Here is a 27,695-nt window from a genome sequence, read left to right as displayed (position 1 = left end):
CGTATAAGACAGACGCGGCAGAAGTGCAACACCAAGGCGTGGCTGCTGGAGGCCGTCAGGGAGTGATGGGTCTTCAGGCTGGTGGTGGTAGTCTTAACCCTGAGTGTCTCCAGGGGGGGACTGTCCCTGTAACTGCTGGTTGTAAGTCTCTCTGGATAAGGACGTCTGGTAAATGCTGGAAATGTAAATGTCTTCGTCTCTCACAAACGGCCACAGTCTCGCGCTTCATTAGGCTCGTCCCTCGTCACGGAGAAGTGGGCGCCGGCATTTAGTCGCTGCTCGGCTGATCTCTGAGGGACATTCACGTCCTCCCTGCACTAATCCGGAGGACGGGATTTCTCCAGCTAACAGCCGCCATCACGTCTTTCCCCAGCTGGACAAAGGACGATGCGCCTTCTATCTACACAATGCTGAGGTCTGCAGGGTCCTCCACCGTCTCCTCAAACCTCCTGATGGATGGAGCTCCTATTAAAGGGCGCAGCTTGACATTCCTGTACATGGACTAATCCTGGTCCCCGGGGTGGTAGTAGCCTAGTGGGGTAAGACACTCACCTATCAACCAGAAGACCCAGGTTCAAACCACACTTACTACCATTGTGACACTTAACCCTGAGTGTCTCCAGGGGGGGACTGTCCCTGTCACTACTTCTCTGGATAAGGACGTCTGGAAATGAAAATGTAAATGAAGTCCATTTCTGCCTGTCATGGCTGCCCACTGCTCACTCAGGGTGATGGGTTAAACGCAGAGGACACATATCACTGTGTGCACTGTGTGCTGTGCTGCTGTGTATGACAATCACTTCACTTTATTTTCGACTGGATGTCGTTTATTCATTTGCTTTTAAGTTAGAGGAAGGCCGGAAAGAGAAAAGTGGACACGGCGTACGTCACATACATATAAATACAGATGCGTTCACATTCCTGTTTAGAACCGCGGAGCTCCGGCTGGGAAACCAAAACCGGCAAATTCAGAGGCGGAATTCAGGCAGCGGGCGCGACCCAGACAGTAGCGGTTACGGACACGTTATCTGCGACAGTCCACTCAGCGTGACCCGTCCCAACGAGAGGACATCTTCACTGGTGCCTTGGTTGAGGCGCTTGACGAGGCTCTTTTCGAAGGTCAGCGGGTGGTAACCTCCATACGTGCAGTAGGTCTTGTGCTTCTCGTAGTAGTGGCACAGGCTGGTCTTCCTGTGCGAGGGCAGGAACTCGTAGACGTTCACCTTCTCGCAGAGGTTCATCATCAGGGCAATGCCTTGGAGAAGCAGCTCATTTAGTAATCCACCATTAAAATGTACATTTCTCCATCATGGTCTCATGTTAAAGATGCCTGCAAACTGTAGAATCGATTATAGAACCCGTGTTCTATAACAAAACCCGTTCTTTCACACACAAACATGTTTTTAAAATGCTTTAACGCTGAAGTTCTCATCTATTGTTCTGTTTCGTACCGGAGAACTCAAGTGTTACTGAAGATTTGAACAGTACAGGATTTCTCCACAACTTCATTCATATCCTCATCCTCGTAAACATCTGAACAATGTTCACCTGAAAACTTCCACCTGGTCACCTGGCTGCAGAGACAGAATCTAAAATTGAAAATTGGCACCTGCCCAGTGAAGTTCTACGGTAGGATCTACGGCCTGATTTCCACCCACCTTGCATTCCGGTAGAAGGCGGGTTGAAGACCAGGTTCAAAACAGTGTTGTCCTGAATCACATCCCAGAGGTTCCAGTGATAGGAGGGGCTCAGGATGTAGAACGGCTGGTCGGGATGGAGCTGCCGATACTTCTGGTAGGACTTGAAGAAGTCAAAGTCTGGCTTCTTGTACCACTAAGACGGAGACGGAAGAAGCGGGCGCAACACAGAAAACACAAAAAAACGGGTCCCGTTACACCGATCAGCCATTACAAGCAGCTCGGACCTGGCAAGGCACATCACATCACATCAGATGCTCCTCAAACCATTCCAAAGCACCAATACTGTTTCCATGACGGATGTTTGGGTAGGTGGCCCGCCAAGGTTCCAAAGCAAGGCTCCACCGGCTTCACTGGGTCTCCGTCCTTTGACATAAAGTAATGGCCGATCGGTGCTGGAGACTTGTCCAGGATCCGTACTCACGTCTGTCAGGTTTCTGGAGTAAGGCGCCGGGTCCCACACGAGCAGAACCCCCGTCTGATAGAGATGCGAACTGGAGAAGGCGTCCCAGCTCTTCACCACGACCTTTATTACAGCAGAATGAAATTAATCGTTTTTTTACGGAAAATATGGCGTTTCACCAACTTGCACTGCCTGTCAGAAGTCTGGACGCCCCAACTCAATTATGGATCTTGCATTTTTTATATGATAGAATGACCCGGAAGATGCAGGACTATATCATGTGAGGATTGTATGGGTCTGCACTTTTCACGTGTTGTTTGACCATCACCTTTAGCCAAAAATCCGTAAAACGGGAGAATTGTGAGCCATTAGTGCGAGAATCGGTTTCGTTATCTGCGAGCTTTCTTAGCAAGAACAGTTGTTGTTTTTTTTATTCCCCAGGCGAGATCGAGTAAAGATATGTTTAAAAAAAACAACAAATTTTAATTGAGACCGTAATAAAAAAAAATGGGAAAAGTGACATTCTTATTAGTTCTGTAACGTATTTAATGATTAAAAAAAGGTGTATGTGTGTGTGTGAGAGGGCAGACCTTCTACCTCTCCCTCTCTGGTGTGTGTGTGAGAGCACAGAACTCCCATGCGCAGACCTTATCCCCCTCTCTCTCTCTCTCTCTCTCTCTCTGGTGTGTGTGTGTGTGTCTCCAGGGGGGGACTGTCCCTGTAACTACTGACTGTAAGTCGCTCTTGGATAAGGGCGTCTGATAAATGCTGTTAATGTAAATGTCAGCCCCACCCCCTAAAAAGGCGCGGCCGCAGTCCGGGAGGAAGTTTCAAATAAGGTCATGCACACCTACACTGACACACACTGATACACGCATACACTCCCTGCACATTCCACACCTCCTGCTCCCTGGGAGAATTTATATTGTCCTGCCATTGTGGGATTTATTTTATTGCGTTGCCGCAGCCACAGCATTTAATGACCAATATGACGCAGTATTATGTTTCATGATTTAAATGATAGCATTGAGATGACGACTTGCGCTGTGCCCTTTTTGTTTCCTGGACTGATTTCTTTGGTTTTATGTCTAAGATCTGTGTATTTACAGCTCTCTCCCTCCATCTGACCCCCCTGAGTTGGCCCACCACCGCCCAGGCAGGGTTAGAAGAAGAAAAGAAGAAGGATTATTGTCTCAGTTTTGGTTTGCATTCCAGTTGCATTTTGCCTCCAAATCCGTTACATTTCTAGGTCACATTATTAGTGGAAAAGACAAGGACCCGTCATCTAAACACCCCACAGCCGTTACTGTAAAACAGTTGTTGTCGTTTATTGGCCTTTTGTTCCTACTGTAGAATGTCGGTTCTGGTTGGATACTTCATGTTACTTTATTATTTTGCATTATTTTACCGCGTGCATTATAATAATTTTTTCTTATTTCTTGATTTGATGTTTTTATGAACTTATGTACCCCTTGTGTGTCTGTTGTTTTTTTTGTTTTTTTTGTATAGCATTCTTCTTTATGGCTTCATCTTAGTTTCCAAAACCACCAGAGAGTCGGGGCGTCCAAACCCGACAAGGTATTTGTGAGAATCCCACCTTGGAGTTTACCAGGCGGAGGGTGGTCTTGTTCCCCACATCTACACTGTAACCGTCCGTTGTTGCGGAGTTAAAGCGAAGCACGGCATCATGGGAGTCTTTCAAGAAAGAAAGAAAGAAAGAAAGAATCCAAATGAAACATCATTTCCAGGTCAGTGGCTCTAATAAGTAAACTTTTATTATGCTCATGCCCCTCTTTCACATTTTACCTAAAACTTCCACATTGTGACCAAAAAATAAAAGCTGTTGGGGATTTTCCAGTGAAATATATCGTGCGTCACCTGCCCTCTGCTGACGATGCACCCCTGAATCAAATTATGGACTTCAAGGTCCTGAAAGCCTGGACAACCTGGAACTGGGGACCACAATTCCAGGTTTTGAGGCCCTACAGGTTCTCGAGTTCAACATTTCCAGGTTCTTGAAGGCCACTTATCACCTGTGATGATTGAGATGTGCAGGATCCTTGTATTTCCTGTCTGTATCTGTCAGTATGGCCATTAACACTGCAATATCTTACCATTGAAGCAATCATAAAAAAAAACTAAAGTACTGATCATAATTGTGGGCTTCAAGAACCTGGAATTGTGAAGTTCACAGGCTTTAAAAGGCCTGCTCATCACGTCCACTTCCACGTTTCGAGGTCGGAGTGGCCACGACATGTAAAACCCTGATTCCTTATCAGGCGCCGGGCTGATCGTGTCCTCGCAGAGCCGCTACACATTAACCAGAACGTGGAACAATGCTCTCTGATAACCGCCTTCCAGAACCATCTCTCCATCTTGTTATTAAATCAGCGCTCTTGAAATGTACATGATGCATTGGATATACGGTCGTATGTTTATGAACGGACAACGCCGGACACTTCCTGTCCATCGTGTGGTTTACGGCTGTAACTTCAGAACGTCACCGTCATGCTACCATCACACCAAAAGTGACACCGTTATGTTCTATTTCAAAGGATATTTTAATGGGATTCATCTTCATCCTGCACCATGGTGCTTACCAATCTCCGGTCCCAGTCCCGAGTTGAGTAAAGCTCCTGCAGACGTGACCACAGCGCAGCTCCTCAGAGGACCCAGGGTTTCCTCCAGGCTTTTTGAGGGAAAGCTCCTCTCCCACTCGTCCCCTGAAAACGGCCCATCTCCCAGCTTCACGACGCTGAGAGGGACCTGCTTCTTCAGCGCACACATGATCTCCTTCCGGCTCCGCTCCCCGCTGCGCCCTCTCACCCTCGGCCGGACGCCGAACCATCCCCTCGGCCTCCCCCGGACCGCCTGGCGAATGTCCACAGGCGGCGCGTCCTCTTGGCGGGAGCCGTGTCCCTCGAAGTCCCCGGCGGCGGGCCGGCTGAGGTTGAAGAGCGTGTAGGATGCGGCGGTGAGGATGAAGGTCAGGAGAAAGCACTGCCGCTGGAGGCTCCCCTGCATGGTTGAAGGCTCCTCCAGCGCATCGCCGGGCAGCGGAGGCTCCTCCCGAGTCTTATCGCACATCTGCGGGTGAAGAGGACCTTTGGACAGCAGTTACTTGCACGCAGTAAAGTTTACGGCCTGAGCGGCGCGGTGCAGCCGCGGGCAGATGAGCCCGCTTGGAAATGCATGCAAACCAACCTTCTACGCAAAGCCTCCTCTGATGCCGTTCCAGTTCGTTCATGTAGCAGAATACGGGGCACATTTGGTGGAAAAGGATATAAATGACACCAAATAATGAAAAGTGGCCTAGCAGGCCACATCAGGGATGAGAAATCGCTTATCGTCACATGCCATGAAGAGCAGAGTGTAAAACAACGGGAAATATGGGTTTTATGGGCAGTAAATTGCATGATGAGCGTCCCGTGATGCCGTGTAGATAGATACTGCAAATAAACCATATTAACCGAGAGCTGCATGCTGCGGGACTTCTGTCCCACTGCCAGAACTGGCCAGTAAAAGGATCTTATTCCTTTACATTTCCAAAAGGACTGTTTTATACTCATTAAGAAAGAATTAAGGTTCCACAAAGCAGGGTTTCTTCTTGGACAGTCATGGCCTTCTGTCTTTTTTTTAATATTTTGTCCACCTCTCTGTGAAAATTCATCTGTACTCCCGTTAAAGTGGCGCCCCCTGGTGACCACAGGGATGTCCTCCTTTTATGAATTAACTGAATTTATTTGAAAGTGGACACAATGTCACAATTTTTTTTTTTTTTTTTAGAAATGGATAGTTTTAATCTTTGGCTTCCAAAATATATATGGAACTTCTAAGTTCTACAAAAGCATACGGAGAACTTGCATGAGGATGCACACCATGACACATGCAGATAAGATACTTCCCCCTGGAGAACACGTCTGAAGCTGGAACTGCGGTTCTCCTGTCAATGATTAACGTGTTCAGAAATTCAGATGGACAGGAGGAGAACGTTTAAAAAGCCACGCAGAGGACAGCTGGACCAGGGCGAAACCATGGCCGACTCGTTCCGTTCCTTTTCAGATGCAATATTGCCTGCGCAGAATGTATTTCATGACTAAGTGGAAACAGGAAATGAAGCTGCGATGAAAAGTGCTGAGAGATCCGAACTTGTATCTGTAGTATATGAAGGTAGGTGGTAGTCTAGTGGGTAACACACTCTCCTAGAAACCAGAAGACCCAGGTTCAAACCCCACTTACTACCATCGTGTCCCTGAGCAGGACACTTAACCCTGAGTGTCTCCAGGGGGGGACTGTCCCTGTAAATACTGATTGTAAGTCTCTCTGGATAAGGGCGTCTGATAAATTCTATAAATTTAAATGTAAATCTTTTGTCTGACTGCTAACGCTGAACTAGGTAAATATTATTCATGATAAATGACGTCCCGTTTGACTTTTCCCGGTACGATCAGGGTTCAAGGTTGATCAGTATTGTAGTGGAAACTTTTAATGATCCGTAATAAATCAGAGTGAACGACTCTGGACAGGACTAGAACTTTAGGGACATTTCTCAGGACACTTCTCCTGCGAAAGTCCATTTAACGTCACTTTCCCCAGAGCTGCAATGTCCTCATCGCTTCCCTGATTAATACGGCCGATTAGCAGCTTTTCGAACTTCATGGGATGGTAGCTTCCTACAGTACAGCTCCAGCTGCGGTGCTTCTCGTAGTAGTGGCAGAGGCTGGTCCTCCTGTGCGACGGCAGGAACTCGTACACGCTGACCTTCTCACAGAGGTTCATCATCACAGCAATGCCTACAAAGCAACATGTTATTATAATATAAAGCTGGACTAGGGCCATTATGCCATTAAATAGTCAAAAAGGAGCCTAAAGCCAAGAGACAGAATCATCTACTGAAGAAGAAGCCAATGTAATTGTACATCTACCGCACTACTAAAGGGTGGTAGTAGCCTAGTGGATAACACACTCGCCTATGAACCAGAAGACCCAGGTTCAAACCCCACTTACTACCATTGTGTCCCTGAGCAAGACACTTAACCCTAAATTGCTCCAGGGAGACTGTCCCTGTAACTACTGATTGTAAGGGCGTCTGATAAATGCTGTAAATGTAAAATGTAAATGTAGTTGAGGAACAGAACTGAACTTGAGGGAACTTCAAAAATGCCTTAAATATTGAAGTTTTCTTTATACAGTGAATACATGTAATACAATGAGCCGTTACGGCACTTTTACATCAGCCGCCCTTATCCAGAGCGACTCACAGGCAGTAGTTACAGGGACAGTCCCCCCCTGGGGACACTCAGGGTTCCGTGTCCTGCTCAGGGACATGATGGTACTGAGTGGGGTTCGAACCTGGGACTCTGCAGGTTTTACTCACCTTGCATGCCGGTGGATGGAGGATTCGGTACAATATTGGGGACGGAATTGTCCTGAATCACATCCCAGAGGTTCCAGTGGAAGGCTGGACCCAGGATGTAGAAGGGCTGTTCTGGGAACAGTTTACGATACTGCTGGTAGAGCTTGAAGAATTTAAAATCTGGTTTCTTATACCACTAGGGGGAAGAAAAATGAAGAACTATATGTGGTGAAGTTCCTTTCGTTTCTCTGTAAAGATCTGACGGGGACTTACTTGTGTCAGGTTCTTCGAGTAAGGAGCTGGATCCCAGACGATCAGAGTCCCCGTCTTGTAATCAGGAGATCTGAAGAACTTGTTCCACTGCAGAACCACTAACTTGGTGCAATAACACAACATCAGCAAGACGTCAGGCAACGTTGGCCAATTAAAGGTCAGGACAGAATGTTCATGGTTCTAAACGTTCTACCTTGGAGTTGACCAGACGGATTGTAGTTTTATTCCCTACATCCTGGCTGTAGCCAGTAGTTGTTGCAGAATTAAACCGGATTACGGCATCGTGGGAGTCTGAAAGAGGACAAAGTGTTCAGTTTTTGCCGCGGTTGATGGTCCAGGTCGCGTGTGGTTAATCGTTTCACCGTGTAGTCCATGCTGTTACCCTTTCTCAGAGGGGGTCACCACAAAGACGTCTTTTATTTGTAGAGACTTGAACTCCAGTGCGGGTTTTACATTTAACTCCCAATCATTTTTACTAATGAAGAAAAATAATGAGCTCGTGCAGATTGTCATTGTCATACACAGCAGCACAGCACACGGTGACACGGTGAAACGTGTCCCCTGTATTTAACCATCACCCTTGGTGAGCAGTGGGCACCATGACAGGCGCCCGGGGAGCAGCGTGTGGGGACGGGACCTTCATAAAGGGGACCTCAGTGGCACCTTGGCGGATCAGGATTCGAACCGGCAACCTTCTGCCGCTTCCTTCACCGCTAGGCCACCACTGGCTCTTGATGAAGGCACCACTGGTATGTTTCTGTGTAGCCAATGTTACCATAACGTTCAGGGAATATTTTTTAAATGTTTTCTTTATGTTTATAATAGAACTATTATAGAACCAGAGAGCTAAAAGTGGGTTTGTTTGGAATAAAATATGATCTCCTGTTCACCTCCTTCATAACAGATGCAGAGCCAACAGCAAGATGATGAACCTGCACCATGGTGCTTACCAATCTCCGGTCCCAGTCCCGAGTTGAGTAAAGCTCCTGCAGACGTGACCACAGCGCAGCTCCTCAGAGGACCCAGGGTTTCTTCCAGGCTTTTTGAAGGAAAGCTCCTCTCCCACTCGTCCCCTGAAAACGGCCCATCTCCCAGCTTCACGACGCTGAGAGGGACCTGCTTCTTCAGCGCACACATGATCTCCTTCCGGGTCCGATTCCCACTGCGACCTCCCACCATCCGTCTCACGCCAAAGTAGCCGGACGGCTTCCCTCTGACGTCCCCTGAGACGTTCCCGGTCCTGGGAGGACAGGCCGCCGGCTGGTCTGTCTCTGGTACGTGTCTGTCAGTGAAGGTGTGGAGGCCACCGTGTGGCATGTATAAAAACAGGCTCATGGTGACGGACAGGGCGAGGGCGCAGAGGAAATACGTGAAAAGCATCGCTGGAGAACCTGAGGTGAAGGCCTGAGAGAAGTCTCATGCAAACTCGGGCCTCTGGTCTGTATCTAAGGCAGTAGCTTCAACCCGCCACGAGGTGGCGCTTTATCGCGGCGCATTAATTCTAATTGGAAGGCTCGTCCCTGTTGGGGCTGCAACGTCATTTCCTGTTGGGGCTGGAGCGTCACTTCCTGTTAGGGCGCCAGACGCTGCTGCGTCATTTCCTGTTAGGCGCCAGATCTAGATTTCCGTGTGAAAAGTCCTTCTCGTATGAAGCGTCTGGGGTTTTGAGCCTCGTTTATGTTATAAGCTGATTTAATTTTTTATTGCCCGGAGTCCGTCTCTAGATGGCGCTGTTGCCCCATGAAACGCCGCACTGCCGCCTACCTCCCGGGACGGTATTATAATATAAAGGGGCAGTGGTGGCCTACCGGTTAAGGAAGCCGCCCCCGTAATCAGAAGGTTGCCGGATCGAATCCTGAGCCGCCAAGGCGCCACTGAGGTGCCACTGAGCAAAGCACCGTCCCCACACACTGCTCCCCGGGCGCCTGTCATGGCTGCCCACTGCTCACTCAGGGTGATGGGATAAAAGCAGAGAACACATTTCGTTGTGTGCACCGAGTGCTGTGCTGTGTATCACAATGACAATAATTTCACTTTCACTTCACTTAAAGACGATGAGGTGAACCAGGAGAAGATCCAGAAGAAGCAGAAGAAAGAATTCAGGTGGGGAAAACGTCATGTGATGAACAGAGAAAGGAGTTTCATCAGGAGAAGGAGGAACGTGAGATGGTGAAGATGCTCCATGAGGTCCAGTTACAGCCGGGACGGTATTATAATATAAAGACGATGAGGTGAACCAGGAGAAGATCCAGAAGAAGCAGAAGAAAGAATTCAGGTGGGGAAAACGTCATGTGATGAACAGAGAAAGGAGTTTCATCAGGAGAAGGAGGAACGTGAGATGGTGAAGATGCTCCATGAGGTCCAGTTACTGGAGCTGACGAATGAGGAACTGGATTTTCAAATCCATTACAATTAAAACCGCTTTAGTGTTTCATATTTCAACCTCCAAACGTTTATTAAGCTGAAATGCATCGTTTTTGTCCTCTAGCTTCCTTGCGAGGTCCTCGTCGCCTCCGTCCTTGATAAAGTCCAGGCGCAGCTTACTTCAGCTTACGGGTCACTTCAGGTCTTCAGGTCGAGACCGCATCTGTAGACATGTGGTTCTTCAGAACGCAGGACGTGAGGAAGAGGAACAAAAGAGGGAGGGGTCTTGTGAAGTGATACACAGCAGCGCGTCCTCTGTATTTAACCATCACCCTTGGTGAGCAGTGGGCACCATGACAGGCGCCCGGGGAGCAGCGTGTGGGGACGGGACCTTCATCAAGGGGACCTCGGTGGCACCTTGGCGGGTCGGGATTCGAACCGGCAAACCTTCTGACTACGGGGTCACTTCCTTACCAGCTAGGCCACCACTGCGACTTACAGGAGGAAGACACCAGCAATTTTGAGTTACAAAACTAAGAGCCCTGATGAGGCTGAACTTGTCAGGAATAGAGCATGCTGGGAATTGTTAAGTGCGGGACGATTTTTTTATTTTTCTTGTTTTGTGCAGTGTGTGTGTGTTTTTAAACAAAAAATACTTTTATTTTTGTGTTCCCTTCATTTTTCCAGCAGTGTATTTTGTACTGTAACCGCGTCGTTTCCCCACATAATTCAATAAGACATTTATTCTCATTACGTAGCACGAAGGTAGAATGTGAGGATGAGGGATCATACGAGCTTCATCTCGCCGGCTTCTGTTCAGAAGCTGGCCTGACCGACATCAACAACCTCACCAGATACATCACTGCTGAAAATAATAGAAAAGTCCGGGTTTTTAGTATATTTAGTATTGCTACACTAAACTCGTACTTTGTTGTGCGAACAGCATTTTTATGACTGCTTCACACCTGTGTGGCAGCTTCACTCCATGGTTCTTTAACAACAGCCCACAATTCAGTTACACTTCTTGGTTTCGCTCCAGAAACAGCATTTTTGATGTCACCCCACAACTTCTCGATGGGGTTAATGGTCAGGGGATTGGGCTGGCCGCTCCATAATGTTTGGAACCAAGACTTTGCACGTTTACTAGCGTGTTTGGGGTCCTTGTCATTTCAGGGGCGTGTCCTCTTCGGCATAAGGCAACACGACCTCTTCGAGTATTCTGACATGTGCAAACTGATCCGTGATCCCTGGTATGCGATAAATAGTAGGAGAAACATGCCCATATCACGATGCTTGCACCACCACGCTTCACTGTGTACTGTGGCTTGAATTCAGAGTTTGGGGGTCGTCTCACAAACTGGACCCTTGGACCCAAAAAGAACAATTTTACTTTCATCAGTCCACAAACTGTTCCTCCATTTCTCTTGAGGCCACTCTGATTTTTGCCTATTTACATTCTTACATATATTTATTTATACTCAGTAGATATATTATTTATAAAAATTATAAACTTACACACGCTGCTATTTTTTTGGACACGCCCCTTTCAACTATTTACCCAATCGCACAGCCTTTAGGGCGTGCACATCATGGACGCTGGGTCTCGCTTGATGTCTGAGAATCCACCGCACCTACTGGTAACTAGCTTGCCATGAAGCAATAAAAAAATAGACCAAAACCCTGGATAATTCTGCACTGCTGTTATTTTCAGCAATACTGCATGTGTTCTATATTAATTCTGAGCCATGTCCTGCGGCACGAATCTACAGTGAGAACGGTTCAAGTTGATGATATGTTGAAATAATCTTCACGCCACTGAGGAGAAGGTTCCACAGGAACTGCTCAGAAAAGTGTCACCACACCGTGCTGAGAGATCCGAACTTGTATCTGTAGTATATGATGGAAGGTAGTAGTCTAGTGGGTAACACATTCACCTATAAACCAGAAGACCCAGGTTCAAACCCCACTTACTACCATCGTGTCCCTGAGCAGGACACTTAACCCTGAGTGTCTCCAGGGGGGGACTGTCCCTGTAAATACTGATTGTAAGTCTCTCTGGATAAGGGCGTCTGATAAATTCTATAAATTTAAATGTAAATCTTTTGTCTGACTGCTAACGCTGAACTAGGTAAATATTATTCATGATAAATGACGTCCCGTTTGACTTTTCCCGGTACGATCAGGGTTCAAGGTTGATCAGTATTGTAGTGGAAACTTTTAATGATCCGTAATAAATCAGAGTGAATGACTCTGGACAGGACTAGAACTTTAGGGACATTTCTCAGGACACTTCTCCTGCGAAAGTCCATTTAACGTCACTTTCCCCAGAGCTGCAATGTCCTCATCGCTTCCCTGATTAATACGGCCGATTAGCAGCTTTTCGAACTTCATGGGATGGTAGCTTCCTACAGTACAGCTCCAGCTGTGGTGCTTCTCGTAGTAGTGGCAGAGGCTGGTCCTCCTGTGCGATGGCAGGAACTCGTACACGCTGACCTTCTCACAGAGGTTCATCATCACAGCAATGCCTACAAAGCAACATGTTATTATAATATAAAGCAGGACTAGGGCCATTATGCCATTAAATAGTCAAAAAGGAGCCTAAAGCCAAGAGACAGAATCATCTACTGAAGAAGAAGCCAATGTAATTGTACATCTACCGCACTGCAACAAAATTAAAAACCTCATGTAGTTGAGGCACTGAACTGAAGTTGAGGGAACTTCAAAAATGCCTTAAATATCGAAGTTTTACTCTGCAGGTTTTACTCACCTTGCATGCCGGTGGATGGAGGATTCGGTACAATATTGGGGACGGAATTGTCCTGAATCACATCCCAGAGGTTCCAGTGGAAGGCTGGACCCAGGATGTAGAAGGGCTGTTCTGGGAACAGTTTACGATACTGCTGGTAGAGCTTGAAGAATTTAAAATCTGGTTTCTTATACCACTAGGGGGAAGAAAAATGAAGAACTATATGTGGTGAAGTTCCTTTCGTTTCTCTGTAAAGATCTGACGGGGACTTACTTGTGTCAGGTTCTTCGAGTAAGGAGCTGGATCCCAGACGATCAGAGTCCCCGTCTTGTAATCAGGAGATCTGAAGAACTTGTTCCACTGCAGAACCACTAACTTGGTGCAATAACACAACATCAGCAAGACGTCAGGCAACGTTGGCCAATTAAAGGTCAGGACAGAATGTTCATGGTTCTAAACGTTCTACCTTGGAGTTGACCAGACGGATTGTAGTTTTATTCCCTAGTCCCAACAATCCATAGTCCACGTCTAGCCACACCCTTTCTATCCACTCTGCAGCGTTGGCCTTTGTTTGCCCTCCCAGATCCCAGTGTGCAGAATTGTTTACGGCCTCCGTTATAAAAACTCTCACCTGCTGCAGCCATGTTCTACCTCCTCACTACGGCAGCCCAGCGACTGTTTTTAATGACTTATTTCCCGCAAGTCCCGGAGGATGTCCGAGTGAGTGATGAGACGAACATGGTGAATGGGGTGACGTTGTACGCAGCCAAACTGACCACGGACCAATGGCAGGCCTGATAAACCCGGCACTGGTTGAACACAGGTTAATCGCCTGGTGAAAAACATTGACTGGTTGCCGCTCCTGTGCTCCCTGCATGGCAGGCAAGGCCAAGCGCAAGTGTTCATGCAACACGTATGTAAGAAAGGTAAAAAAAAAGGATTTATTTTGAATGGCTCTAACGATCATGTTAATATCAAAGTGATCTGTTCACCGGGTAAACAAGCTGGAACCACCGTGGACCTGGTGGACCTGGCCGACAGAAAAACTGGGTGCTTCAAACACACATTCACACAGGTTGAAAGGGGTTAAACTTTACCAATTCATAAATACTCCTAAATTACAGTCATAATTAACAGTTTCATGCCTGTTCACCTCCTTCGTAACAGATTTGAATATTCTGTATTTTGGAACCTGCACCATGGTGCTTACCAATCTCCGGTCCCAGTCCCGAGTTGAGTAAAGCTCCTGCAGACGTGACCACAGCGCAGCTCCTCAGAGGACCCAGGGTTTCTTCCAGGCTTTTTGAAGGAAAGCTCCTCTCCCACTCGTCCCCTGAAAACGGCCCATCTCCCAGCTTCATGACGCTGAGAGGGACCTGCTTCTTCAGCGCACACATGATCTCCTTCCGAGTCCGATTCTCACTGCGACCTTCCACCATCCGTCTCACGCCAAAGTAGCCGGACGGCTTCCCTCTGACGTCCCCTGAGACGTTCCCGGTCCTGGGAGGACAGGCCACCGGCTGGTCTGTAGAGTGTCTGTAGAGTCCACTTTGTGACATAGCAACGTAGATCCTTGCAGTGATGTGAGCTCTGTAGAAAACAATGGTCACCGTGACAGATATGAAGAGGGCGCAGATGAACAACTTTACGAATGGAAGCATCGCTGGAGAACCGCTGGAGAACTTGAGGCGTCTGTCCTGTCAAACGGACAGTGCCAATAAGGAAGTTCCTTAAGTAAATGTTTAACAAGCTCGTTTTCAGAAGCTGGATGTGTCTCTCATTTCAAGAAATAGATTCAGTTCTTTTTGGAGATAAATGTGTAAATATGCTATTAGGAAAATGTTTTTTTTTGTTTTGTTTTTTTTAAATGAGGAAATGCTTTTATTCTCTAGCATAAAAACCCCATATTCCTAAAACAAACGAAATCAGGATTATATCTGAATTCGTATTTTTGAATAGTTAAAAAAAACACTTAGTACGACTATATTGTCGTGTTAGAGTTGTACGCCGTTCCAACACTTATAAACCAGAGAAGAATGACACGAAGAAGTTGAGCTCTTTTACTTGCAAGGAGAGCGATCAGAGACGACCAATACAGCAGCCTCCAAAAAGCTCTGCCGTCTCTTCCGCTTCCTCTCTTTTTATTCAATAATAGGGCGGTACATTCATCACAGGATCACACCAAATAAGCTTATAATTTGCATGTAGGTTTGTCTCTTTGGTAGACGCTCCATCGCCAAGGTCTTCTTGTTTTTCTTGCTTCTCCGCGGCTGCAGGCCTCCTCTTATCAAGTCGCGGTCATTCTGTTCTGCAAACAGCCTTTAGCCCACCAGTTTCTGAAGAGACTAATGATTCAATGTAGTGCGCATATTAAAAAGATTAATATAGTTTAATGCATGCGAGATATATATATATGTCAAAAGGATTAATAGAGTTTAGTACATGTGGGATATATATGTCAAAAAGGTAGTAAAGGTTAATAGCATGATAACTTATATACATTTTCCAACATGTCGTCATTATTTAATAGTCATTTCATTTCCACTGGTTACGTCCCTGGACACTAAGGGCGGTATTGACGTGTTGCTTGCAGGTGCTCTCTCTCTCTCTCTCTCTCTCTCTGTGTGTGTGTGTGTGCTTTACCTTTTTAGGTTGGATGGGAGGAGATAGTGAAGATCGTGGAGGATGAAGGAATGGTGTGGTGTTGTGGAGGAGAGAGAAGGGTATTTAGCTGTGTGCGTTTGTGTGAGTTTGGATTTATGAACTCTGTTGGTTTGCTCTACATAGTCTGTGTGTGATTGGTTGTGTGTAGATCGCATCACATAGTAAATAAAATTCAAGTGACGTGATTGTCATTGTGAAACACTGCAGCGCAGCACACAGTCACACGGTGTCCTCTGTATTTAACCGTCATGACAGGCGCCCAGGGAGCAGTGTGTGGGCACGAGACCTTCATCAAGGGGACCTCAGTGGCACCTCAGTGGCACCTTGGCGGGTCGGGATTTGAACCGGCAACCTCCCGATTGCATCTCCTTGCCTGCTGCTCCAGTGGATCCCATGTGCAGTGCATACAGTTTGAACATCTAAAACATCTGTAACTAGTGAGCAGAAGATGGAGAGTGTGGCCGGGTTGCCACACAGCATGGAATGGTTTGAAGAACAGTTGGAGAAAAGTTGGAGATGTTGAACCTTTCACCAGGAAACAAGTGCTGAACAAGAAATCTGCTGATGAAGGTTGTGCAAAGCATTAATAAACACGTTCTTCTGGTGTCACTCCCAGACAGCCCACGTTTCATATTCTGCAAGAACAACTGCAGCAGTTCCGTTTTTTATTGTGTAAAAAGTCATAAATGGAACATCACAGTTGAAGAATAATGTGTAATAAGATGGACTAAAGCACCCATGACCGTGTTGTGGATTAAATATGAAAGTCACGTTTAATGTAATGTGGATCCACCCAGAATATGGGAGGGTTTACGCCCCCTTGTGGCTGTAGGAACATCTACGCTCACTCAGAAGCAGGAAGAACCACAGATCTAGAGAAACTAAAGTGAAACGGAACTTATCGCTCTCTGCTCGGTGGGTTTAAAGCAAGAAGATGGCTGAAGGATTTTCAGAAGATCAGGATCTGTTCACGTGTTCAGTCTGTCTGGATCTCCTGAAGGATCCGGTGACTCTTCACTGTGGACACAGTTACTGTCTGAGCTGCATTAAGGGCTGCTGGGATGAAGAAGATCAGAAGGGCGTCTACAGCTGTCCACAGTGCAGACGTACCTTCAGACCAAGACCTGATCTACACAAGAACAACGTTATTGCTGATCTGGTGGAGAAGGTGAGGAAGACGAGACGTTACGCTGGACCTGGAGATGTGGAGTGTGACGTCTGCACTGGGAGAAAAGTCAAAGCTGTCAAGTCCTGTCTGGTGTGTCTGGTCTCCTACTGTGAGACTCACTTCAAAGTTCATAATGAAGCAAATCCAGGAGGAAAACACACAGTGACGGATGCTACTGGACCACTGCAGGAGAAGATCTGCTTTAAGCACAACAAAGTCTTTGAGATATTTTGTCGTACTGATCAGACGTTCATCTGTTATCTGTGTATGACGGATAAACACAAAAACCACGATACAGTCTCAGCTGCAGCAGAAAGGACTGAGAAGCAGGTAAGAACTTGAAACCAGTGGAAGAGTCATCAGCTCATTCCACACCTTCTTATTACGAGTGAGTGTGAGATGTTTAGGTCTGAAAGTAACATCACCTTCAGATTCTCACACATCTTATAGATCCCTGAATAGAAATTTCGGGTCGTCATTTTTGACTGCAGAGGCAGTTGGTTGAGACCCAGAGAAGATCCCAGCGGAGACTCCAGGAGAGAGAGAGGGAGCTGCAGGAGCTGAGAGAGGCTGTGGAGACTCTCAAGGTGAGAAGTGAGGCGAGGAGAAGAGACATTTCAGGACTCGGTCTGGTCTCTCCTCCAGTCAGCCAGTGAGGAGCCCAGTGTTGGGACACTTTCCAGTCCCACTGAGACACCACACTGTGGGGACCAGGCTGCTGTCTGGGGTCCCAGTAGTAGCTGAGTGAGGGTCTGCTGCTTCAAATGGACCCTGTCCTCTCTTTGTGTCTCCTAACAGCACTCTGCAAAGGCAGCAGTGGAGGACAGTGAGAAGATCTTTACTCAGATGATCTGTTCCATTGAGAAGAGATGCTCTGAGGTGTGTGAGCTGATCAGAGATCAGGAGAAGGCTGAACTGAGTCTGGCTGAAGGACACCTGGAGCGACTGGAGCAGGAGATCGTTGATCTGAGGAGGAGAGACGCTAAGCTGGAGCAGCTTTCACACACAGAAGATCACATCCATTTCCTTGAGGTAACATCACTGCTCTCTGATCATCTACAGAACAGGGCGTCCCTCACAAACTGATTTTCACTTCTCCACAGTAAAGTGTGTTTAAGGTCTCTCTCCATTTCTGTCTCTTGTCTGTGTCTCTCTGTAGAGTTTCCCGTCCCTCTGTGTCCCTCCTGGATCTTCAGACGTACCCAACATCACTGTCAACCGCAGCTTCTCCTTTCAGGCTGTAGAGGACTCTGTCTCTGCACTGAAGGCGAAACTTGATGATTTCAGCCAGTGGCAAGTAGAGAAGATCTCCAGATCAGGTAGCATGCAGACTTTCTTAGAGCTCAGGGTCACAGGTCAGGGGCGGTTCTAGACAGGCAATATAAGAGGGGGTCACATCATGGCGACAGGTGGGACCGGGGTGGGGTGAGGTGCTCTGGATAACTGCTTTTGTCATGTAACTGGCTTGTTACTGGACTTTGTCGGGCCTCTACCCTAAGACCTGTCCAACTTGGGCGTCCACTATGAAGGCTAAGCTTCTGGTTTTGCTCTTAGGGTCATTGTGGCACACAACCACGATGAGGTGGCAACTCCTCACTGGGAAAAGGGAAGAATAAAACAGCAAAAAATCTAATAAATTATTCCTCATCAGTGGGTCTGTCACATATTACTTCAGACCGACAGCTCGACATGGGGGGCGATGCTGGTGCATGTTCTCCAGTTCTGGAGCGACCATCACATTCCACATCATCTGAACACAGCGTGAACGCTCTAGCTCAAATATGGCCAAATGTTGATCTCACCAATGCTGGAGAGGGTCAAGCAGGGCGCACTGTCACCTTGGTAACTTCCCTCAGATTGCCAAAGTTCCGTGGATGCAGAATGAAACGTATCTACCTTAAAGAAAGAAAGTCCAGTTGCCACGACTCAACTTTTTAGACAATTTCACCCGGATGACTGAGAATCTTCACAGACCCCCTTCGCCATATGGTTTCTGAATGGTGTCCAATGGCTGAAGTGGTTCTGGATGCTTTGTGTGAGGCTCCATTTGAGCCCATTGAGTTAATGGATCTTAGGGCAGTTGCCATATCTCCTGCCTGTAGGCGTGTTTAAAGGTGTCTTCAGCGGGGCATGCAGAGACATGGTTATACCATGCTTAGGGATGCTAATATTGACCGTTTTAACCGATTATTGCTATCATGTAAATGGTTTAAAATGTTTTTATATACATATATATAATTTATTTATTTGATTACAACCTGGGTCTTCTGGTTCATAGGCGAGAGTGTACTACCACCTACTACTATCACTATTAGTAGTAGTAGTATGAAGTTTTGTGGCATAAATATGCTACACATACGCTATTTGTTAACTCATGGGACGTTATCACATCCAACCACACGTGCCTTCAGACATATTTTGCGGGCAAGCAAGGGGTTCAAGGTTGATCAGTATTGTAGTGGAAACTTTTAATGATCCGTAATAAATCAGAGTGAATGACTCTGGACAGGACTAGAACTTTAGGGACATTTCTCAGGACACTTCTCCTGCGAAAGTCCATTTAACGTCACTTTCCCCAGAGCTGCAATGTCCTCATCGCTTCCCTGATTAATACGGCCGATTAGCAGCTTTTCGAACTTCATGGGATGGTAGCTTCCTACAGTACAGCTCCAGCTGTGGTGCTTCTCGTAGTAGTGGCAGAGGCTGGTCCTCCTGTGCGACGGCAGGAACTCGTACACGCTGACCTTCTCACAGAGGTTCATCATCACAGCAATGCCTACAAAGCAACATGTTATTATAATATAAAGCAGGACTAGGGCCATTATGCCATTAAATAGTCAAAAAGGAGCCTAAAGCCAAGAGACAGAATCATCTACTGAAGAAGAAGCCAATGTAATTGTACATCTACCGCACTGCAACAAAATTAAAAACCTCATGTAGTTGAGGCACTGAACTGAAGTTGAGGGAACTTCAAAAATGCCTTAAATATTGAAGTTTTCTTTATACAGTGAATACATGTAATACAATGAGTCGTTACGGCACTTTTACATCAGCCGCCCTTATCCAAAGCGACTCACAGGCAGTAGTTACAGGGACAGTCCCCCCCTGGGGACACTCAGGGTTCCGTGTCCTGCTCAGGGACATGATGGTACTGAGTGGGGTTCGAACCTGGGACTCTGCAGGTTTTACTCACCTTGCATGCCGGTGGATGGAGGATTCGGTACAATATTGGGGACGGAATTGTCCTGAATCACATCCCAGAGGTTCCAGTGGAAGGCTGGACCCAGGATGTAGAAGGGCTGTTCTGGGAACAGTTTACGATACTGCTGGTAGAGCTTGAAGAATTTAAAATCTGGTTTCTTATACCACTAGGGGGAAGAAAAATGAAGAACTATATGTGGTGAAGTTCCTTTCGTTTCTCTGTAAAGATCTGACGGGGACTTACTTGTGTCAGGTTCTTCGAGTAAGGAGCTGGATCCCAGACGATCAGAGTCCCCGTCTTGTAATCAGGAGATCTGAAGAACTTGTTCCACTGCAGAACCACTAACTTGGTGCAATAACACAACATCAGCAAGACGTCAGGCAACGTTGGCCAATTAAAGGTCAGGACAGAATGTTCATGGTTCTAAACGTTCTACCTTGGAGTTGACCAGACGGATTGTAGTTTTATTCCCTACATCCTGGCTGTAGCCAGTAGTTGTTGCAGAATTAAACCGGATTACGGCGTCGTGGGAGTCTGAAAGAGGACAGGAACTCAAATAACAGTTGGTAGTCCCAACAATCCATAGTCCACGTCTAGCCACACCCTTTCTATCCACTCTGCAGCGTTGGCCTTTGTTTGACCTCCCAGATCCCAGTGTGCAGAATTGTTTACGGCCTCCGTTATAAAAACTCTCACCTGCTGCAGCCATGTTCTACCTCCTCACTACGGCAGCCCAGCGACTGTTTTTAATGACTTATTTCCCGCAAGTCCCGGAGGATGTCCGAGTGAGTGATGAGACGAACATGGTGAATGGGGTGACGTTGTACGCAGCCAAACTGACCACGGACCAATGGCAGGCCTGATAAACCCGGCACTGGTTGAACACAGGTTAATCGCCTGGTGAAAAACATTGACTGGTTGCCGCTCCTGTGCTCCCTGCATGGCAGGCAAGGCCAAGCGCAAGTGTTCATGCAACACGTATGTAAGAAAGGTAAAAAAAAAAGGATTTATTTTGAATGGCTCTAACGATCATGTTAATATCAAAGTGATCTGTTCACCGGGTAAACAAGCTGGAACCACCGTGGACCTGGTGGACCTGGCCGACAGAAAAACTGGGTGCTTCAAACACACATTCACACAGGTTGAAAGGGGTTAAACTTTACCAATTCATAAATACTCCTAAATTACAGTCATAATTAACAGTTTCATGCCTGTTCACCTCCTTCGTAACAGATTTGAATATTCTGTATTTTGGAACCTGCACCATGGTGCTTACCAATCTCCGGTCCCAGTCCCGAGTTGAGTAAAGCTCCTGCAGACGTGACCACAGCGCAGCTCCTCAGAGGACCCAGGGTTTCTTCCAGGCTTTTTGAAGGAAAGCTCCTCTCCCACTCGTCCCCTGAAAACGGCCCATCTCCCAGCTTCATGACGCTGAGAGGGACCTGCTTCTTCAGCGCACACATGATCTCCTTCCGAGTCCGATTCTCACTGCGACCTTCCACCATCCGTCTCACGCCAAAGTAGCCGGACGGCTTCCCTCTGACGTCCCCTGAGACGTTCCCGGTCCTGGGAGGACAGGCCACCGGCTGGTCTGTAGAGTGTCTGTAGAGTCCACTTTGTGACATAGCAACGTAGATCCTTGCAGTGATGTGAGCTCTGTAGAAAACAATGGTCACCGTGACAGATATGAAGAGGGCGCAGATGAACAACTTTACGAATGGAAGCATCGCTGGAGAACCGCTGGAGAACTTGAGGCGTCTGTCCTGTCAAACGGACAGTGCCAATAAGGAAGTTCCTTAAGTAAATGTTTAACAAGCTCGTTTTCAGAAGCTGGATGTGTCTCTCATTTCAAGAAATAGATTCAGTTCTTTTTGGAGATAAATGTGTAAATATGCTATTAGGAAAATGTTTTTTTTTTGTTTTGTTTTTTTTAAATGAGGAAATGCTTTTATTCTCTAGCATAAAAACCCCATATTCCTAAAACAAACGAAATCAGGATTATATCTGAATTCGTATTTTTGAATAGTTAAAAAAAACACTTAGTACGACTATATTGTCGTGTTAGAGTTGTACGCCGTTCCAACACTTATAAACCAGAGAAGAATGACACGAAGAAGTTGAGCTCTTTTACTTGCAAGGAGAGCGATCAGAGACGACCAATACAGCAGCCTCCAAAAAGCTCTGCCGTCTCTTCCGCTTCCTCTCTTTTTATTCAATAATAGGGCGGTACATTCATCACAGGATCACACCAAATAAGCTTATAATTTGCATGTAGGTTTGTCTCTTTGGTAGACGCTCCATCGCCAAGGTCTTCTTGTTTTTCTTGCTTCTCCGCGGCTGCAGGCCTCCTCTTATCAAGTCGCGGTCATTCTGTTCTGCAAACAGCCTTTAGCCCACCAGTTTTCTGAAGAGACTAATGATTCAATGTAGTGCGCATATTAAAAAGATTAATATAGTTTAATGCATGCGAGATATATATATATGTCAAAAGGATTAATAGAGTTTAGTACATGTGGGATATATATGTCAAAAAGGTAGTAAAGGTTAATAGCATGATAACTTATATACATTTTCCAACATGTCGTCATTATTTAATAGTCATTTCATTTCCACTGGTTACGTCCCTGGACACTAAGGGCGGTATTGACGTGTTGCTTGCAGGTGCTCTCTCTCTCTCTCTCTCTCTCTGTGTGTGTGTGTGTGCTTTACCTTTTTAGGTTGGATGGGAGGAGATAGTGAAGATCGTGGAGGATGAAGGAATGGTGTGGTGTTGTGGAGGAGAGAGAAGGGTATTTAGCTGTGTGCGTTTGTGTGAGTTTGGATTTATGAACTCTGTTGGTTTGCTCTACATAGTCTGTGTGTGATTGGTTGTGTGTAGATCGTATCACATAGTAAATAAAATTCAAGTGACGTGATTGTCATTGTGAAACACTGCAGCGCAGCACACAGTCACACGGTGTCCTCTGTATTTAACCGTCATGACAGGCGCCCAGGGAGCAGTGTGTGGGCACGAGACCTTCATCAAGGGGACCTCAGTGGCACCTCAGTGGCACCTTGGCGGGTCGGGATTTGAACCGGCAACCTCCCGATTGCATCTCCTTGCCTGCTGCTCCAGTGGATCCCATGTGCAGTGCATACAGTTTGAACATCTAAAACATCTGTAACTAGTGAGCAGAAGATGGAGAGTGTGGCCGGGTTGCCACACAGCATGGAATGGTTTGAAGAACAGTTGGAGAAAAGTTGGAGATGTTGAACCTTTCACCAGGAAACAAGTGCTGAACAAGAAATCTGCTGATGAAGGTTGTGCAAAGCATTAATAAACACGTTCTTCTGGTGTCACTCCCAGACAGCCCACGTTTCATATTCTGCAAGAACAACTGCAGCAGTTCCGTTTTTTATTGTGTAAAAAGTCATAAATGGAACATCACAGTTGAAGAATAATGTGTAATAAGATGGACTAAAGCACCCATGACCGTGTTGTGGATTAAATATGAAAGTCACGTTTAATGTAATGTGGATCCACCCAGAATATGGGAGGGTTTACGCCCCCTTGTGGCTGTAGGAACATCTACGCTCACTCAGAAGCAGGAAGAACCACAGATCTAGAGAAACTAAAGTGAAACGGAACTTATCGCTCTCTGCTCGGTGGGTTTAAAGCAAGAAGATGGCTGAAGGATTTTCAGAAGATCAGGATCTGTTCACGTGTTCAGTCTGTCTGGATCTCCTGAAGGATCCGGTGACTCTTCACTGTGGACACAGTTACTGTCTGAGCTGCATTAAGGGCTGCTGGGATGAAGAAGATCAGAATGGCGTCTACAGCTGTCCACAGTGCAGACGTACCTTCAGACCAAGACCTGATCTACACAAGAACAACGTTATTGCTGATCTGGTGGAGAAGGTGAGGAAGACGAGACGTTACGCTGGACCTGGAGATGTGGAGTGTGACGTCTGCACTGGGAGAAAAGTCAAAGCTGTCAAGTCCTGTCTGGTGTGTCTGGTCTCCTACTGTGACACTCACTTCAAAGTTCATAATGAAGCAAATCCAGGAGGAAAACACACAGTGATGGATGCTACTGGACCACTGCAGGAGAAGATCTGCTTTAAGCACAACAAAGTCTTTGAGATATTTTGTCGTACTGATCAGACGTTCATCTGTTATCTGTGTATGACGGATAAACACAAAAACCACGATACCGTCTCAGCTGCAGCAGAAAGGACTGAGAAGCAGGTAAGAACTTGAAACCAGTGGAAGAGTCATCAGCTCATTCCACACCTTCTTATTACGAGTGAGTGTGAGATGTTTAGGTCTGAAAGTAACATCACCTTCAGATTCTCACACATCTTATAGATCCCTGAATAGAAATTTCGGGTCGTCATTTTTGACTGCAGAGGCAGTTGGTTGAGACCCAGAGAAGATCCCAGCGGAGACTCCAGGAGAGAGAGAAGGAGCTGCAGGAGCTGAGAAAGGCTGTGGAGACTCTCAAGGTGAGAAGTGAGGGGAGGAGAAGAGACATTTCAGGACTCGGTCTGGTCTCTCCTCCAGTCAGCCAGTGAGGAGCCCAGTGTTGGGACACTTTCCAGTCCCACTGATACACCACACTGTTGGGGACCAGGCTGCTGTCTGGGGTCCCAGTAGTAGCTGAGTGAGGGTCTGCTGCTTCAAATGGACCCTGTCCTCTCTCTGTGTCTCCTAACAGCACTCTGCAAAGGCAGCAGTGGAGGACAGTGAGAAGATCTTTACTCAGATGATCTGTTCCATTGAGAAGAGATGCTCTGAGGTGTGTGAGCTGATCAGAGATCAGGAGAAGGCTGAACTGAGTCGTGCTGAAGGACACCTGGAGCGACTGGAGCAGGAGATCGTTGATCTGAGGAGGAGAGACGCTGAGCTGGAGCAGCTTTCACACACAGAAGATCACATCCATTTCCTTGAGGTAACATCACTGCTCTCTGATCATCTACAGAACAGGGCGTCCCTCACAAACTGATTTTCACTTCTCCACAGTAAAGTATGTTTAAAGTCTCTCTCCATTTCTGTCTCTTGTCTGTGTCTCTCTGTAGAGTTTCCCGTCCCTCTGTGTCCCTCCTGGATCTTCAGACGTACCCAACATCACTGTCAACCGCAGCTTCTCCTTTCAGGCTGTAGAGGACTCTGTCTCTGCACTGAAGGCGAAACTTGATGATTTCAGCCAGTGGCAAGTAGAGAAGATCTCCAGATCAGGTAGCATGCAGACTTTCTTAGAGCTCAGGGTCACAGGTCAGGGGCGGTTCTAGACAGGCAATATAAGAGGGGGTCACATCATGGCGACAGGTGGGACCGGGGTGGGGTGAGGTGCTCTGGATAACTGCTTTTGTCATGTAACTGGCTTGTTACTGGACTTTGTCGGGCCTCTACCCTAAGACCTGTCCAACTTGGGCGTCCACTATGAAGGCTAAGCTTCTGGTTTTGCTCTTAGGGTCATTGTGGCACACAACCACGATGAGGTGGCAACTCCTCACTGGGAAAAGGGAAGAATAAAACAGCAAAAAATCAAATAAATTATTCCTCATCAGTGGGTCTGTCACATATTACTTCAGACCGACAGCTCGACATGGGGGGCGATGCTGGTGCATGTTCTCCAGTTCTGGAGCGACCATCACATTCCACATCATCTGAACACAGCGTGAATGCTCTAGCTCAAATATGGCCAAATGTTGATCTCACCAACGCTGGAGAGGGTCAAGCAGGGCGCACTGTCACCTTGGTAACTTCCCTCAGATTGCCAAAGTTCCGTGGATGCAGAATGAAACGTATCTACCTTAAAGAAAGAAAGTCCAGTTGCCACGACTCAACTTTTTAGACAATTTCACCCGGATGACTGAGAATCTTCACAGACCCCCTTCGCCATATGGTTTCTGAATGGTGTCCAATGGCTGAAGGCGGTCAGTTCCTCCCTGGGACCTAACAGTGGTTCTGGATGCTTTGTGTGAGGCTCCATTTGAGCCCATTGAGTTAATGGATCTTAGGGCAGTTGCCATATCTCCTGCCTGTAGGCGTGTTTAAAGGTGTCTTCAGCGGGGCATGCAGAGACATGGTTATACCATGCTTAGGGATGCTAATATTGACCGTTTTAACTGATTATTGCTATCATGTAAATGGTTTAAAATGTTTTTATATACATATATATAATTTATTTATTTGATTACAACCTGGGTCTTCTGGTTCATAGGCGAGAGTGTACTACCACCTACTACTATCACTATTAGTAGTAGTAGTAAGAAGTTTTGTGGCATAAATATGCTACACATACGCTATTTGTTAACTCATGGGACGTTATCACGTCCAACCACACGTGCCTTCAGACATATTTTGCGGGCAAGCAAGATGAAGCGAGCGAAATGAAGTACTGTGTGGGACCATTTGGACAGAAAGGCAGACGAAGTCACTTGAAAAGTACGATGCACTATCACTTGCGAAGCAAACATCCACAAGCATTGTGCAATGAAGGAGGACAAGCACCGGGGAGAAGATGTGATGCACGCCGATCCAAAGAGAAAACTGAGGAGAATCTGCACAATGATGAGTTCAGGACATTATGGCCATCAGCCTCGTCCGTGGTGAAGGTTTTCGAGAGCTGCTGAGCTATATTGAGCCTAATTACGATATCCCAGCAAGACCTGCTATTACCCGTAGAATTGAAGCTTAAAACACGACTCAGTTGCACAAAGTTTGTGGGCCTTACGACTGGCTGCTGGACGGAAGCTATATAACAATAACTAGCCAGTACATGGCCAGTTAATTCAGCTGTTTTACTAACACACAGCTGAGCCCATGTCTGACCTTCAAACCCTCAAAGGGGTTTTCAGCGTGTTTTCTTCTTTTCATCTTAATTAGTTATTTAAATAAAACATTTCTTTTATTCTTTTTATTTATATTCATTTGCCTTTTTCAGCATTTACCGGACGTCCTTATCCAGAGCGACGTACAATCAGTAGTTACAGGGACAGTCCTCCCCCTGGAGACACTCAGGGTTAAGTGTCTTGCTCAGGGACACGATGGTAGTAAGTGGGGGTTTGAACCTGGGTCTTCTGGTTCTGGCTACTACCGAGCACTGGATAACGAACAGCGGTTATCGCTTGGGAAAATGAATCGAAATGAGCATCCCTAGCCATACTTCTCGTGTTGTACCTCGTTCCTCTCCCTCGGGGAACAGGGGATATATGCACAACCTGACCTTATATAAAGGGGGTGGGGCTCTGTTCTGGGTCCTCCAGTCAGCTGGTGCTCATTGGATCAAGAAGGAAAACACCTCTCTGCCCCACTGAACAAGCATAGATATTCATTTTTTGCTTGTTGGTACTAATGAGTCGCTATGATTTTGACGACGATTTATTAAAACAACGTCTTTCTTGCTTGTACTAAGGACTGACATGAAAAAATAAACTCGCATTTACAATTCTTTCCAATTCACCGAGACAAATTTACAAGCAGAGCAGCGAACCATAACGGATACGTACTACCAGACCAGAAGTTCGTGTTTGCTGATCATTTACTGTGCGAGCTCGACCCCAATCAGATTCATTGCATTTGGTGCAGTGGTGGCCCATCGGTAAATGAAGCGGCCTCGGAAGGTTGTCGGTTCTGAATCCCCCTTGATCTCGGTACCGTCCCCACACGCTACTGCCCGGGCGCCTGTCATTGGTGCCCACTGCTCACCAAGGGTGGACGGTTTTACATACAGAGGACACGTTTCACCGATGTCACCGTGTGCTGTGCTGCAGTGTTTCCACAATGACAATCACGTCACCTTCACTTACAGTGAATGGATGTTTAGTTGGAGGGAGG

At 46.7% G+C, this 27,695-nt stretch overlaps 5 protein-coding genes across 8 annotated transcripts; 2 read left to right on the top strand and 3 right to left on the bottom strand.

Annotated features, from left to right (window-relative positions):
* Window positions 1–980: 980 nt before the first annotated feature.
* LOC114774331 (beta-galactoside alpha-2,6-sialyltransferase 1-like) lies at window positions 981–5,187 on the bottom strand. Its single transcript, XM_028966253.1, has 5 exons — window positions 4,701–5,187; window positions 3,698–3,795; window positions 2,122–2,223; window positions 1,659–1,833; window positions 981–1,255 (listed from the first exon to the last, which is right to left on the bottom strand). The coding sequence occupies exons 1-5, from the start codon at window positions 5,185–5,187 to the stop codon at window positions 1,014–1,016; spliced, it is 1,104 nt and encodes a 367-aa protein (XP_028822086.1). The 3' UTR covers window positions 981–1,013.
* Window positions 5,188–6,427: 1,240 nt separating this feature from the next.
* Window positions 6,428–9,109, bottom strand: LOC114774330 (beta-galactoside alpha-2,6-sialyltransferase 1-like). Its single transcript, XM_028966252.1, has 5 exons — window positions 8,680–9,109; window positions 7,923–8,020; window positions 7,730–7,831; window positions 7,478–7,652; window positions 6,428–6,893 (listed from the first exon to the last, which is right to left on the bottom strand). Exons 1-5 carry the CDS (start codon window positions 9,107–9,109, stop codon window positions 6,637–6,639), a joined length of 1,062 nt encoding a protein of 353 aa, XP_028822085.1. The 3' UTR covers window positions 6,428–6,636.
* Window positions 9,110–12,361: 3,252 nt separating this feature from the next.
* On the bottom strand, window positions 12,362–14,398 carry LOC114774329 (beta-galactoside alpha-2,6-sialyltransferase 1-like). The gene is made up of 5 exons (XM_028966251.1): window positions 14,050–14,398; window positions 13,306–13,340; window positions 13,113–13,214; window positions 12,861–13,035; window positions 12,362–12,618 (listed from the first exon to the last, which is right to left on the bottom strand). The coding sequence occupies exons 1-5, from the start codon at window positions 14,396–14,398 to the stop codon at window positions 12,362–12,364; spliced, it is 918 nt and encodes a 305-aa protein (XP_028822084.1).
* Window positions 14,399–15,227: 829 nt separating this feature from the next.
* LOC114774325 (E3 ubiquitin-protein ligase TRIM47-like) lies at window positions 15,228–22,021 on the top strand. 4 transcript variants are annotated; one of them, XM_028966248.1, is made up of 6 exons: window positions 15,228–15,584; window positions 15,759–17,001; window positions 17,163–17,258; window positions 17,470–17,703; window positions 17,831–17,990; window positions 20,044–22,021. In XM_028966248.1, the coding sequence occupies exons 2-6, from the start codon at window positions 16,438–16,440 to the stop codon at window positions 20,073–20,075; spliced, it is 1,086 nt and encodes a 361-aa protein (XP_028822081.1). In that variant the 5' UTR covers window positions 15,228–15,584; window positions 15,759–16,437; the 3' UTR covers window positions 20,076–22,021. The 4 variants fall into 4 exon arrangements, with proteins under 4 accessions (XP_028822081.1, XP_028822080.1, XP_028822079.1 ...); XM_028966247.1 differs by having other exon boundaries at window positions 15,228–15,562; window positions 17,831–22,021; XM_028966246.1 differs by having other exon boundaries at window positions 17,831–22,021.
* A 308-nt stretch (window positions 22,022–22,329) lies between these two features.
* On the top strand, window positions 22,330–25,145 carry LOC114774326 (E3 ubiquitin-protein ligase TRIM47-like). The gene is given in 6 exon segments (XM_028966250.1): window positions 22,330–22,684; window positions 22,859–24,101; window positions 24,263–24,358; window positions 24,571–24,804; window positions 24,932–24,951; window positions 24,953–25,145. Coding segments are annotated over 5 exon segments (978 nt in total). The 5' UTR covers window positions 22,330–22,684; window positions 22,859–23,537; the 3' UTR covers window positions 25,017–25,145.
* The last annotated feature ends 2,550 nt before the right edge of the window (window positions 25,146–27,695 follow it).

The sequence above is a fragment of the Denticeps clupeoides genome, unplaced genomic scaffold, assembly GCF_900700375.1.
Source record: "Denticeps clupeoides unplaced genomic scaffold, fDenClu1.1, whole genome shotgun sequence".
NCBI classification, from domain to species: Eukaryota; Metazoa; Chordata; class Actinopteri; order Clupeiformes; family Denticipitidae; genus Denticeps; species Denticeps clupeoides.
Note: the sequence above shows the minus strand (reverse complement) of the source record. Positions and strands in the feature narration are given on the sequence as shown.